Source organism: Kogia breviceps, chromosome 10, assembly GCF_026419965.1.
Source record: "Kogia breviceps isolate mKogBre1 chromosome 10, mKogBre1 haplotype 1, whole genome shotgun sequence".
Classification (NCBI taxonomy): domain Eukaryota; kingdom Metazoa; phylum Chordata; class Mammalia; order Artiodactyla; family Physeteridae; genus Kogia; species Kogia breviceps.
In genome coordinates, this window is record NC_081319.1 from 24,808,069 (window position 1) to 24,820,286 (window position 12,218).

The following is a 12,218-nucleotide window of genomic DNA, read 5'->3' on the forward strand; positions in this document are numbered from 1 at the left end:
TTTTTGCTGATTAGTGGCTCCATAATTGAGTGATTGTAGCAACCTAACCAATGTTAAAATTCACGTAGATTTCTTCCTCACCAGTAAATTAGGGTAATGATGAGACTTTTCCCTCCATGATAATTATTCAGTATCTTTCACAGATTTTCTTTTTTTCACAGTACCTATGAATGAACCTACGTCAGTTTTGTCTTTTAATCAGTATTTGGCTTTATCCCAGATCAGTTTCTGTCATTCCCTTAGGCTGTTTTTTATCTTGTCTTTTGGAAAAAAATGAAAAAGTAAAGCATGTAGCCTCATTAGATGTGATTCCATGCCCCTCTCCCCAAGATATATTAAAGTTAGCAAAGTACTCCAGGAAAAAAACCCAAGAAAATTAAAGTCAGCAGTAGCATCTTGATTGTACCCTTAATTTATCCCCCTTTTTTTGGGCAAATATATTTTTCTCATGTTTCATTTTATTGTAAAGGACAATGTGAAGATTCTTAACAAAGTCTCTGATCCAGTTCCTTCACATGGTCTGAATACCACGCAAAACATAGCATTCTTGATATGGCCATCTGTCAAAACGGCAGTGTCCAAATGAATCGGTCTGAATTACAGATGTGTTAATAAATCCCTCTGAAGAGCTTAAGTGTTCAAGTAAGAACATGCATGGGTGGTGGTGATGGGATGAACTGGGAGGTTGGGATTGACATATATACAGTAATATGTACAAAATAGATAACTAATAAGATCCTGCTGTATTAAAAAAATAATAAAAGAAAATTCAAAAAAACCCGAGATTTATTTTTAAGAAAAAGAAAAAGAAAGAGCATGCATGGAAGTCCTTTAAAAGCCATGTTGCCTGTTCGTATTTTCTCTAGATCACATGCCAGTTGTGTACATCTTTTAAAAATGACATCGATGCAATCTTATTTATAAGTGTTCAGGAAGAGCAGCTAGTACCCACTCGTGTTTACTGTGAAGCAAAATCCAAAGCTTGCAGTTCAAACTTTGCCTGTTCACAAAAGAGCTGGGAAAGAAAAATGACAAAGCTGTCATTTTAACCAGCGTACACCTGTCCCTCGAGAGAGACATGCTTAATGATCTGGAATTGGTGTACAGCTCCTTTATCATAGTTTAAGGAGCTTGGGTGTACGTCTAAATTTTAAGAGCTATTATGACAGTTATTTGTGTATTTGTTCAGCTCTTGGCCAGATGTGATGATTTGTGTCACTAAACAAGACTATTTTGGTTGAACTGCCCTAGCATTCATCTGAACAGGTTTTAGCCCAAGAATTAATCCCACCAGCAACTTTATACTATTTTATTTTATTTTTTTTTTTTTTTTTTTTTTTTTTTTTTTTTTTTTTTTTTTTTGCGGTATGCGGGCCTCTCACTGCTGTGGCCTCCCCCGCCGCGAAGCACAGGCCCCGGACGCGCAGGCCCAGCGGCCACGGCTCACGGGCCCAGCCGCTCCGCGGCACGCGGGATCCTCCCGGACCAGGGCACGAACCCGCGTCCCCTGCATCGGCAGGCGGACTCCCAACCACTGCGCCACCAGGGAAGCCCTATACTATTTTAAATAAACACAGTAATGTGGCAGTGACAAAAGTATGCTTAAATTTTTTCAAAAGGAAATAAGGGGTTAGACAAATCTCAAGTTCATGACATGATTCAAACAAGGTCCTAAGAGAATGGGTACTTCAGGGTATAATTAAATAGGAAGAGTCTAAGATGGTAAAGGTAGTTCTGTGAAATTCTCAGCGGTACAGTGGTAAATTCTAGCTCTTTGACAAGAAAAGTACCATGGGAAAAAAAAAAGAATCAAACCATAGTCTTTTAAAAGCCACAGCAGCCTTGACCTTTACTGTGAAAGCTTAACTGCACGTTCCTTATCAATCAAAACTAAATTAAAATGAACTAAGAGAAAGCACATACATTCAGCTTTGCAAAATTGTGACATTACTATTCCAGCTATGTCACCTTCGCCTGCATCGGGATTGAGCAAGGGTGAAAGAGACAAAGAAATCAATTCCACGAATTTTGGAGAATGTCAGAGTAAGGATCTGCTGAAAACTTTCATTTCTCCATTATTACTCATCCTGTTTCATGTTCCCATTGGTCTAGGGGGCTAGAAAGAAACTCACAAAAAGGAGGGAAGAAAGAGGGATGCCATGAACAGAAGTGTTTGGGGCGTTTTTATTGACCAAGGCTAGAGCAAAGACAAGTTGAAATTAAAAGTGATGGGCATGCTTTAACCAAGTCTGCAAATGTGTTGTGTGTCTGTAGTGATAGAGACGCCAGGAGGGTTCTCTGCAAACATGGTGATTCCATTTTTTTCTAATTATCAAAGGAAGTCTTTTGACTGCTTTATTGGGTCATTGGTGGAATTACGAAAGGAAATGAGCTGCTCTGATTGTCCCCTGTACCAGGGCTTAGACGTGAAGAGAGCTGGATGAGATTTTCTTAGCTTTTCTTGATTTAGTTTCAAAAAAAAGGGGGGGGGGTGTGATAGTAATATCAGAAAGATGGTTCTACCCTGCTGCCTTCTGAAAACTTAATTCTAATAAAATCTGCCTGAAATAAAGAAGAGAACAAAAAATGTTTTGGGGGAATAGTTTAGAAACTTTAGTGCCCTTGGGAAGAAGACACAGCAGAGGACAAAGAAGAGAAAAATCATTCTATAATTCTCTAATATGTTTCAGTACTGATTGATCACCAAAGTTATATATTTGGAACATGGCATTTGGTTCATAGAAGAATATAATTGTCAAGATGCCCAAGTTCAAGGACCAAAAGACTTTCTTTGTAACACATCTGTGTTTGTGTGTGTTTTCCTGAAAGGCTCATCATTGGCATCTTCCACATCCTTGGTGTCTGTCATTGGGCATCTTCATTTTCAGTAGGAAGCTTTTTAAGTAAATTTGCCATCTGTTTATTAATTCTCAGAGGATCAAATTTTTTTCCAATGGACTGAACTGTATGATAAGCCTAAGTCTGTTGGCCATAATCGCCCATCCCATGGTGGCTTTCTCCTAAATGAGCAATAAAAGGCAGAAACCTGCTACATTTGGTGACACTGTAGGATGGGCAGGTGTTCTGTGTTAAATGACGCTGCAGAAAAAATTGGTCTGAGCTGGAGGTCTCTGCAGAGGTCTTTCCCTTGTTCACAGAAGGGCTCAGCAGATTTCAAGCAGACTGCCAAGAACCTAGTGCTGGCTGGAAAGCACCCGTGGTCTGTTTTGGTAATAATCCTCCTGCTTGAGTGAACCAAAGACAGAGTCAACCTGATTTAATTTGTTGTTTCAATGAGGCTCTTGAAAAAATAGCCAGCTACTCAAACAGAATGAAAATATTGTTACCTTTAGCCAGCTACTCAAACAGAAAGAAAATATTGTTAACCTTAGCATGCTGAAGAATATACCATTCTCGAATTGTGTCCCGTGACGTAGCCTAACTCCATGTACCATGGCATCTTACAGCTTAGCCTCAGCAATTATAAGAAAAAAGCATTGGATAAGAAGCTCCCTTGAAAGCATGGCATTAAGATAGCTCAAGCACGGGCTTCTCTGGTGGCGCAGTGGTTGAGAGTCCGCCTGCCGATGCAGGGGACACGGGCTCGTGCCCTGGTCCGGGAAGTTCCCACATGCCGTGGGGCGGCTGGGCCCATGAGCCATGGTCGCTGAACCTGCGCGTCCGGAGCCTGTGCTCAGCAACGGGAGAGGCCACAACAGTGAGAGGCCTGCATATGGCAAAAAAAAAAAAAAAAAAAAAAAAAAAAAAAGATAGCTCAAGCACGAATATTCGATTCAGACACCTCTGACTGGTGCTTACCTGTTCATTTAGTTTCTTCTCTCTCGGCATACATTTTGAGCTCATGGGTGAGTCCCGAAAAAGGGACATCTCTCTCCAGCTTGAAGTCTAAACAACCACCTTCTTCTTCCCTATTCCATTGTACAAAATCAGAGAAGATGGGAATTAAATTCTTAGTACATACACACTCCTTCAGCCCCAAAGCCAAGGAATTAAAGAAACCAGAAATTCTGCAGAACAGTATTTGAAAATCTCCTTTAGGATTCATGGCCACTAAATTATATATTTTTTTCTTTAAATAAAAGATTTGTCATTTTACACACTGTAAAACATACTACTTAAACACTAAAATATTAAGTAAGAATTAAATAGAAGTAACCCTTTTTTTATTACTTTAGTTAAGTAACAGTGGTATATAGGACAATCTCACGTACAGTAAGCATGTTCTTAAGGAAAATACTTTTCTTTAAAAAAAAATGAGATTTTCATTTGAAAGCCCTGGACTATTACTGAATTTTAAAAGTAAAATATCAAGCTGTTAGATAATAAATGAATACTTGTAGTGGTGAAATATTATAGGCAGATACTGGAATAAAGCACTTATTTTAGTGATGAAATATGGTTCATTGATATAGGACAATTTTGTTCTCACCAGTGATCTTAAGGATATAGAAGGCTGACTACTTTTTCATAATAGCAGTGAAATCATAGTAAATTTCGTAAATTTGGAAATTTTAGGATGTATGAGAGTAACTCTTTCGGCAGAAATGATCTAACAGATCATATTATTGGCATTGCTAGTCTTGATTATTTTAAGGGAAAAAAGAAGTGATTTTCTTTTTTTTAATTGAGAACACTTTTTACCTCAAGCTGTTTTCTTTCATCTTCTAGTTGATAACATCAGGCACTTAACAGGTCTTCTAAATCCTCAGAGCCAACCTCTACTTCAGAGGTCACTCTCACAGCATGAGCTCCTTCCCCAGACATGGGCACCCACTTTGCCATGCAGAGCCTGATGATTTTAATTTGTTTAATTCCCCTTGCAACAACACCCAGAAGAGTGGTGAGTGCTGACTGCAGCCTTCATCAGGGATAATGGCCTGATTAGGAATTATCAAACAGTGATTAGTCCTTTGAAAAAAATCTTAAGGTTCAATGACTCTTCCTACCATTTACTTTCGCCCAGTGTCCTCTGTTATTACACCCGTCCAGATTATTTTGTTTGCTTGTGTATATTGGAACGCCGTCATCTGCTCAAACACCATCAGTATCGGTCCTGTTAACTGTGTTCGCCTTTAGGGCTCTGATTCCTTTTATCAGAGAAATAATCTCTCTCTTCCTCATCCCTCTCTGCAGTTCCAGATTATCAAGAACAGGACATCTTCCTCTGGAGAAAAGAGACTGGATTTGGATTTAGGATTCTGGGTGGCAATGAACCAGGGGAACCTGTGAGTCTTTTGTCTCCCTGCCCCTCGCCCCCCCCATCCCACCCTACCCTGCACCATCCTGTGCAGTTTTCTAAGACTTCGAAGCAAATTGGCAGCAGTGACAAATCACCAAGATTTGAGTCCCGCCAGGTGCACCCGTTTCATCTTCTGTAAAAAATTTTAGTGGAGTATAGTTGATTTACAATGTTGTATTAATTTCTGCTGTACAGCAAAGTAATTCAGTTATATATGTATATATAATAATATATATATATAGATTCCCTGACTGTTTCATCTTAAGCACTGGGGGTTATTCTTTGGATTGTGTGAGCTCTTTCTGTCTTGAGGAAGAAGGGACTAGATCCTTTCTAAAAAGTGTATGTTCGTGTTTGTGGAAAGCAGCAGCTGCAGCGTCTGGAGCCCCCCATCAGAGAAAAGGGAACCGAAAAGCAAAATAGAAATAGACATCAACGGAGAATACAGTGGCCTGATGCTTCTGGCCAATTCTGTTAAATCTGCCAGCAGGTAGTTGGCTTTGTCTATTGAGTAGCTAGGACAGAGAGCCCTTGACAAGGCATTATGAAAGATTAGAGAAAGTAGGACCACACTCTTTACAAAGTTAGAGAAAGAACCCTGAACAAGGATCAGGAGACATTTAACCTCTCCAGGCCTCATCTTTAGAATAAATTGAGGAGAACATCACAGGATTCTTTTGAAGGGGGAAAAGAGAACTAAAGATAAATATTGTTCATTTCCTCATCACAGTAAAAATAGCTGTTATTTCTTGAGTGCTTACTATGTGCCAGGTGCTATGCTAAAGGCTTCTAACACCTACTCTTCTCATGTATCCATCAAATCTATGAATCTATCCTCATTTTTCAAATCATGAAATAAAGACACAGAAAAGTTAATGAACCTGCCTGGCATCTCAGAGTTAGTAAATGGAGGGACTGGGAAGGGTGTGATTCCAGAGTCCATGTTCTTAAGCACTCTTCTGTCAAAGTTCTTTGTAAATGATAAATGCCATGTAAAGATCGTTGTAGCATCATTATCTGGAGAGAAGGCAAGAAAGGCACAAATATTTTAGCTAAAATTTAATGAATGGTTAGTATAACAACAGCAAGACACTAAATGTGAAGACCTACTCTGCATGCAGGTGCTGTAGACTATGAAAATAGGGATGCCCAACCAGACTTTGCTTGATTTATCCCTTCATTTAACAGCATTTATCATGCATTCCCTTTTGCTAGGCACATGCTGACCTTTAAAGCAAAGTTGTATTACTATTATAATCAGTAGAGTTTTCTGAACAGAGGCCTCTTAGGTGGATAGAAAAGGGGAAAAAGTTTTGCCAATGAAGGGGAGTAAAATGTTTTCTTTTTGCAAAAGGGAAAAAACAATGAGTCAGCAAACCACAGATAAATGTCTAGGTACTAAACAAGAAAAAGTTTTTTTTTTCCATTTAAGAATTATTGTACCACCTAGCACAGTACCTGGCTCCCAGTGGGCACTCAATAAGGGTTTGTGGCATGGATGCAGACATGAAGGAATGAATTGACTTGTTCTCAGAGATTGTGAAGGCCGTCGTTTTACAGGCAAACCTCATTTTATTGTGATTTACAGATATTACATTTTTTTTTACAAATTGAAGTTTGATGGCAGCCCTACATTGTCAGATGATGGTTAGCATTTTTTAACAATAAAGTATTTTTTAAATTAAGGTATGTACTTTTTTTTTTAGACATAATGCTGTTGCATACTTAAGACTACAGTATAGCATAAACATAACTTTTATGTGCACTAGGAAACCAAAAAATTCACGTCACTTGTTTTGTGGTGACATTAGCTTTATTGCGGTGGTCTGGAACCGAACCTGCAATATCCCGGAGGTGTGCCTGTAATAGTAAACCAAAAGGTCAGTGTTTCATCCATCATCCAATTACTCAACAGATTTATATCGGTCACATCGTACCACTGGGTGCTGCTGATACAGACGGCCGCCTGAGATCTGGGGATGAATTAATCTGTGTGGATGGGACACCAGTCATTGGCAAATCACACCAGCTTGTGGTCCAGCTTATGCAACAAGCCGCCAAGCAAGGCCACGTCAATCTCACAGTGCGGCGTAAAGTGGTGTTTGCAGGTATGTTTTTCATTCATCCCTTTAGACAGTACCTTGTCACTTTATGCACAGAAGAGGCCCTTTCCTGTGTCCATCTCCTCAAGCATGTATTTTAGCAAATGTTTATAAATGTGATTAAGCTCAGAATTTCCAGATGGAACCCTGCAAAACTACTGTCACTCAAAAGCACCGTAATGTGCCATCCGTACATGTTCAGCAAAGGCTTTTAGAAGAAGCCTAGTTGAATATATATGTTACCTCCCTCCATCCCCTTGCTAAACAGAACTTATTCTCTTCACTTGATGAGAATTCTCAACAAAAGAGGCTAGGAGAATTGTAGCTTCAAATTAAGAGAGCAAAAATTAAGTTTGCACTGCCGAATAAGCTCATAAAAAAGCTGCTCTGTTGTTGACAGTCATATGTATTAAACTATTTTAATTTCTACATTTTTCTCTATAAGCAAGTTGTAGAGCTGGCCAGTTCTAGGTCATGTTTGAGTCCTTCCTCCTGCAACTCAAATTCGTATACATCCTTCCAGGCCCAACTCAAAGATAACCTTATCTGTAAAACCCTCAGAAATTCCCTCCTTCCTCCAGCTGTCTGCTGAGTTTAGCCTTCCCTTCTTGCCATCCTTGGGTATCGTGGTTCACTTCAGTATCAGAATCTGCCATTTTGAGGCAGTGTTGGGTAAGTGTCTGCCCTTCTCATTCATTCACCATCTTTGCCTGCAACCCCTGCCTCCAGGTATTCAAGACAGAACCCAGAATGCAGAAGAGGCAGATTCCATGTGGTATCAGTTGAATTACTGAAGAAGGATGGCGTGAAATATTAGGAATTCTCCATAGCTATAATACTAGTGAAACAGCTGTTTATCAGATAAAATCAACTGGCATCTTGTTTTAAAAACAAACAACAAAAAAATAACTCATAGGGATGTCCCTGGCGGTCCAGTGGTTGAGACTCCTCGCTTCCACTGCAGGCGACATGGGTTCGATCCCTGGTCGGGGAAGTAAGATCCCACATGCCTCCTGGCACGGCCCAAAAAACCCCACAAAAAACTCATAGAGCTCATTTAAATGGTATATAATTAATTACAAAAGAATTAAGATATCAGATTCAAGTGTGAGAGCCCTACCTGTTGCAGCCATGAAAAGAGTGTTAATCACTTATGTCCCTAGAGCTCATTTATGGCCTCAGGATCTTAACGTAGTATCCCATGCAACCAGTAGCAGCAATCAGAAATGGCTTTTGAGGTGAGTTGAAAACTTTCTGACTTCACTGGTCCAGATAAAAATAGTACAGCAATGTGATTTTTGTTTGTTTCAGATTTATTTTTTAGATCTTAAATATTGGGGTTTTTAAGCTCTGGGTTAAAGGCATGTTAAATCTTTGAAAAGACATAAGGCTAAGTGAAATAAGGCAGTCACAAAAGGACAAATATTATATGCTTCCACTTCCGTGAGGTACCTAGAGTAGTCAAGTCATAGAGACAGAATGTAGAATGCTGGCTGTACCAGGGGCTGGGGAGGGGAGAGTGATTAGTTAGTGTTTAATGGGTACAGAATTTCAGTTCAGGAAAATGAAAGAGTTCTGGAGATGGGTGGTGGGGATGGCTGCACAACGGTGTTTCTGTGCTTAATGCCACTGAACTGTACACCTGAAATGGTTAAAGTAATACGTTTTATGTTCTGTATATTTTACTACAATAAAAATGAAATCTGGGAAAGGAGATGCTTTGGGGAATAAATTTAGTAGTCCTATCCAAAACCTGAGCACATATTTTGCTTTGGGCATGAAAACTAAGTCGGTCCCCGCCTACTACGGTGGCTATTTAGGAGTGCTTTACCCTGTCACTTGAGAAAGCAATAAAACTGAAATTTGATAAAACGAATTCTGAGGGAGGCTAATGTATCCAGTTGTGGGGTCAGAGTAGATCATTGACATCTGGAAGCAAGGAAGAGAAGCAAAGTATACCTCTGACAGGTGGTGTCAGGAATCCCACAATAGGGCACAGTCTTAATGGTACTGTCAGCTTACCATGTCTCCGGTGATGGAAAAAGCAAAGCAAAACTGTTTGCCAATCTGAGCAGAATGTGACTTGAGGGTAATGACAATTTGAGTGCAGCGAAGGGCGCGTCTCTGAGGCGAAAACGGTGGTCATCCTTGCTGTGGGCCACACCTATACTTCCTTCGATGGGTCGTTTTTGTTTGTTTGTTTCATAGAAGTCCGGTTGCTGTACAATATTATGTACGTTACAGGTGTACAGTGCCGTGACTCACAGTTTTTAAAGGTTGTACTCCATTTATAGTTATTATAAAATATTGGCTATACCATGGCCGCTGGGCCTGCGCGTCCGGGGCCTGTGCTCCGCGGCGGGGGAGGCCACAACAGTGAGAGGCCCGCATACCACAAAAAAAAAAAAAAAAAAAAAATATTGGCTATATTCCAGTGTCATACAATATATCCTTGTAGCTTATTTTATACCTAGTAATTTGTACCTCTTAGTCCCCTAGCCCTATATTGCCCCACCCCCCATCTTCTCCCCATTGGTAATCTCTAGTTTGTTCTCTGTATCTGTGAGTCTGCTTCTTTTTTGTTATATACACTAGTTGGTTGTATTTTTTACGTTCCACATATAAGTGATCTCATACAGCATTTGTCTTTCTTTGTCTGACTCATTTCACTCATCATAATGTCCAGGGGTGGTTTTTTGACTTGTGAACCGGGAAATATTTCAGAGTGGGCCGATCTTGCTGCAAACTTGAGTCTGTATGCAGATGTGGAGGTACAGTATGCTGTAAATGATGCAGAAGTGGGGTGTTTTAACCATGAGCTGTTTGTTTTCCATTCCTGTAACTCAGTTCCGTGAGGCCAGCTGCTGTCATAGCTGTCACTCTCTTGATTTCATTGTGGAGTCTTGGGGGAAGGAGGAAGGGGTGGGCAGGGCACGTTTCTCACAAAGGCGGGGTAACTGAGAGGTGCATCTCTCACACAGCCTCCAAAACAGAGAACGAGGTGCCCTCGCCAGCCTCCTCCCATCACAGTAGCAACCAGCCGGCCTCACTGACCGAGGAGAAGCGCACCCCGCAGGGCAGCCAGAACTCCCTGAACACGGTGAGCTCCGGCAGCGGCAGCACCAGCGGCATTGGCAGCGGCGGCGGCGGCGGCGGCGGCAGCGGCGTGGTGAGCACCGCGGCCCAGCCCTACGACGTGGAGATCCGGCGCGGGGAGAACGAGGGCTTCGGCTTTGTCATTGTGTCGTCGGTGAGCAGGCCTGAGGCAGGGACGACGTTCGGTGAGTGCGGTCACTTCTCCCCAGTGTTGCCCGGGATGCCCGGGACTGTTCTATGGCAAGTAAAAGACAGCCAAAATCTCATGAGCAGAAATGCTTTTCACGCTTTCCGCTTAAGATAATGAGAAGTCTTTTTTTTTTTTTTTTCTTTTTTGACATCTTTATTGGAGTATAATTGCTTTACAATGGTGAGTTAGTTTCTGCTTTATAACACAGTGAATCAGTTATACATATACACATGTTCCCATATCTCTTCCCTCTTGCGTCTCCCTCCCTCCCACCCTCCCTATCCCACCCCTCTAGGTGGTCACAAAGCACCCAGATGATCTCCCTGTGCTATGCGGCTGCTTCCCACTAGCTAGCCACCCTACGTTTGGTAGTGTATGTAATATGTCCATGCCACTCTCTCACTTCGTCACAGCTTACCCTTCCCCCTCCCCGCATCCTCAAGTCCATTCTCTAGTAGGTCTGCATCTCCATTCCTGTCTTACCCCTAGGTTCTTCATGACTTTTTTTTTTTTCCCTTAGATTCCATATATATGTGTTAGCATACAATATTTGTTTTTCTCTTTCTGACTTAACTTCACTCTGTATGACAGACTCTATAGGTCCATCCAAATGAAAGTCTTAATTGAGGATGGAGTTAATTGGGTGGCCTTTCCCCTCCTGAAGGCTGGGATTTTTTTGTTTTTAACCCTTCAGCTTCCATTCTGATTGCGTGTTCAGAGGCAGACAATTTCACGCCTAGGTGAAATTTGCAAAGCAGACCCTTGACGGGATGGAGTGTGAGAAATTCTTGCTAGAGAAAGCCGTTTGCAAGGTCCTGAGCAGGATATCAATCGTAGCAGTTGCCTCAGAAGGTCTGAGTGGTTTTTTTGTTCGTTTGGTTTTGTTTCTTAATAAATTTATTTATTTATTTTTGGGTACGTTGGGTCTTCGTTGCTGCGCGCGACTTTCTCTAGTTGCGGCGAGCGGGGGCTACTCTTCGTTGCGGTGCACGGGCTTCTCATTGCGGTGGCTTCTCTTGTTGCGGAGCACGGGCTCTAGGCGTGCGGGTTTCAGTAGTTGTGGAGAGCTGGTTTCCGTAGTTGTGGCGCACGGGCTTAGTTGCTCTGCGGCATGTGGGATCTTCCTGGACCAGGGCTCGAACCTGTGTCCCCTGCATCGGCAGACGGATTCTTAACCACTGTACCCCCAGGGCAGTCCCGATGTAGGAGTTTTTAAAAGAAGGATATAGTTGTAGAAATAAATGCCTGGGGAATAAAACAGGTGTAAGGAGTAAAAATATAAATGAAATGCCCCTTCATCTTGTCCTTTCTCTACTCTATCCCCATCTGAAATTTTAAAATTTTAATTTAAAATAATATGTTTACTGTTGCCTGGTTAAGAATCTAATTAAAATCTGAGTTCAGAGCCGTTTGTCTTCACTGCTCTTGCGTTCTAGGAGGGATGGTCATCCTGTCTCATCCAGATGTTGGGGGTTTCAGCAGAGTATGGAGAAACACGGTTGTCACGCTCTCAGAAGGTTAACTCTCTGCTGGGTGCAATAGCTGAGACAAATAGGAAGCCAGGTGGTTC

General features: G+C 41.4%; 1 protein-coding gene across 25 annotated transcripts in view; it reads left to right on the forward strand.

Annotated features, from left to right (window-relative positions):
• Positions 1 to 12,218, forward strand: part of MAGI1 (membrane associated guanylate kinase, WW and PDZ domain containing 1) — a 618,261-nt gene that overhangs the window by 585,146 nt on the left and 20,897 nt on the right. For 17 of the 25 annotated variants that reach the window (XM_067043713.1, XM_067043703.1, XM_067043714.1 and 14 more), the window contains 4 exons: positions 1,960 to 2,043; positions 5,155 to 5,246; positions 7,176 to 7,368; positions 10,344 to 10,643. In XM_067043713.1, coding sequence (XP_066899814.1) covers positions 1,960 to 2,043; positions 5,155 to 5,246; positions 7,176 to 7,368; positions 10,344 to 10,643 — 669 coding nt within the window. The remainder of the gene's footprint in view (positions 1 to 1,959; positions 2,044 to 5,154; positions 5,247 to 7,175; positions 7,369 to 10,343; positions 10,644 to 12,218) is intronic. The other 8 variants (XM_067043710.1, XM_059075766.2, XM_059075767.2 and 5 more) reach the window with 1 other exon arrangement.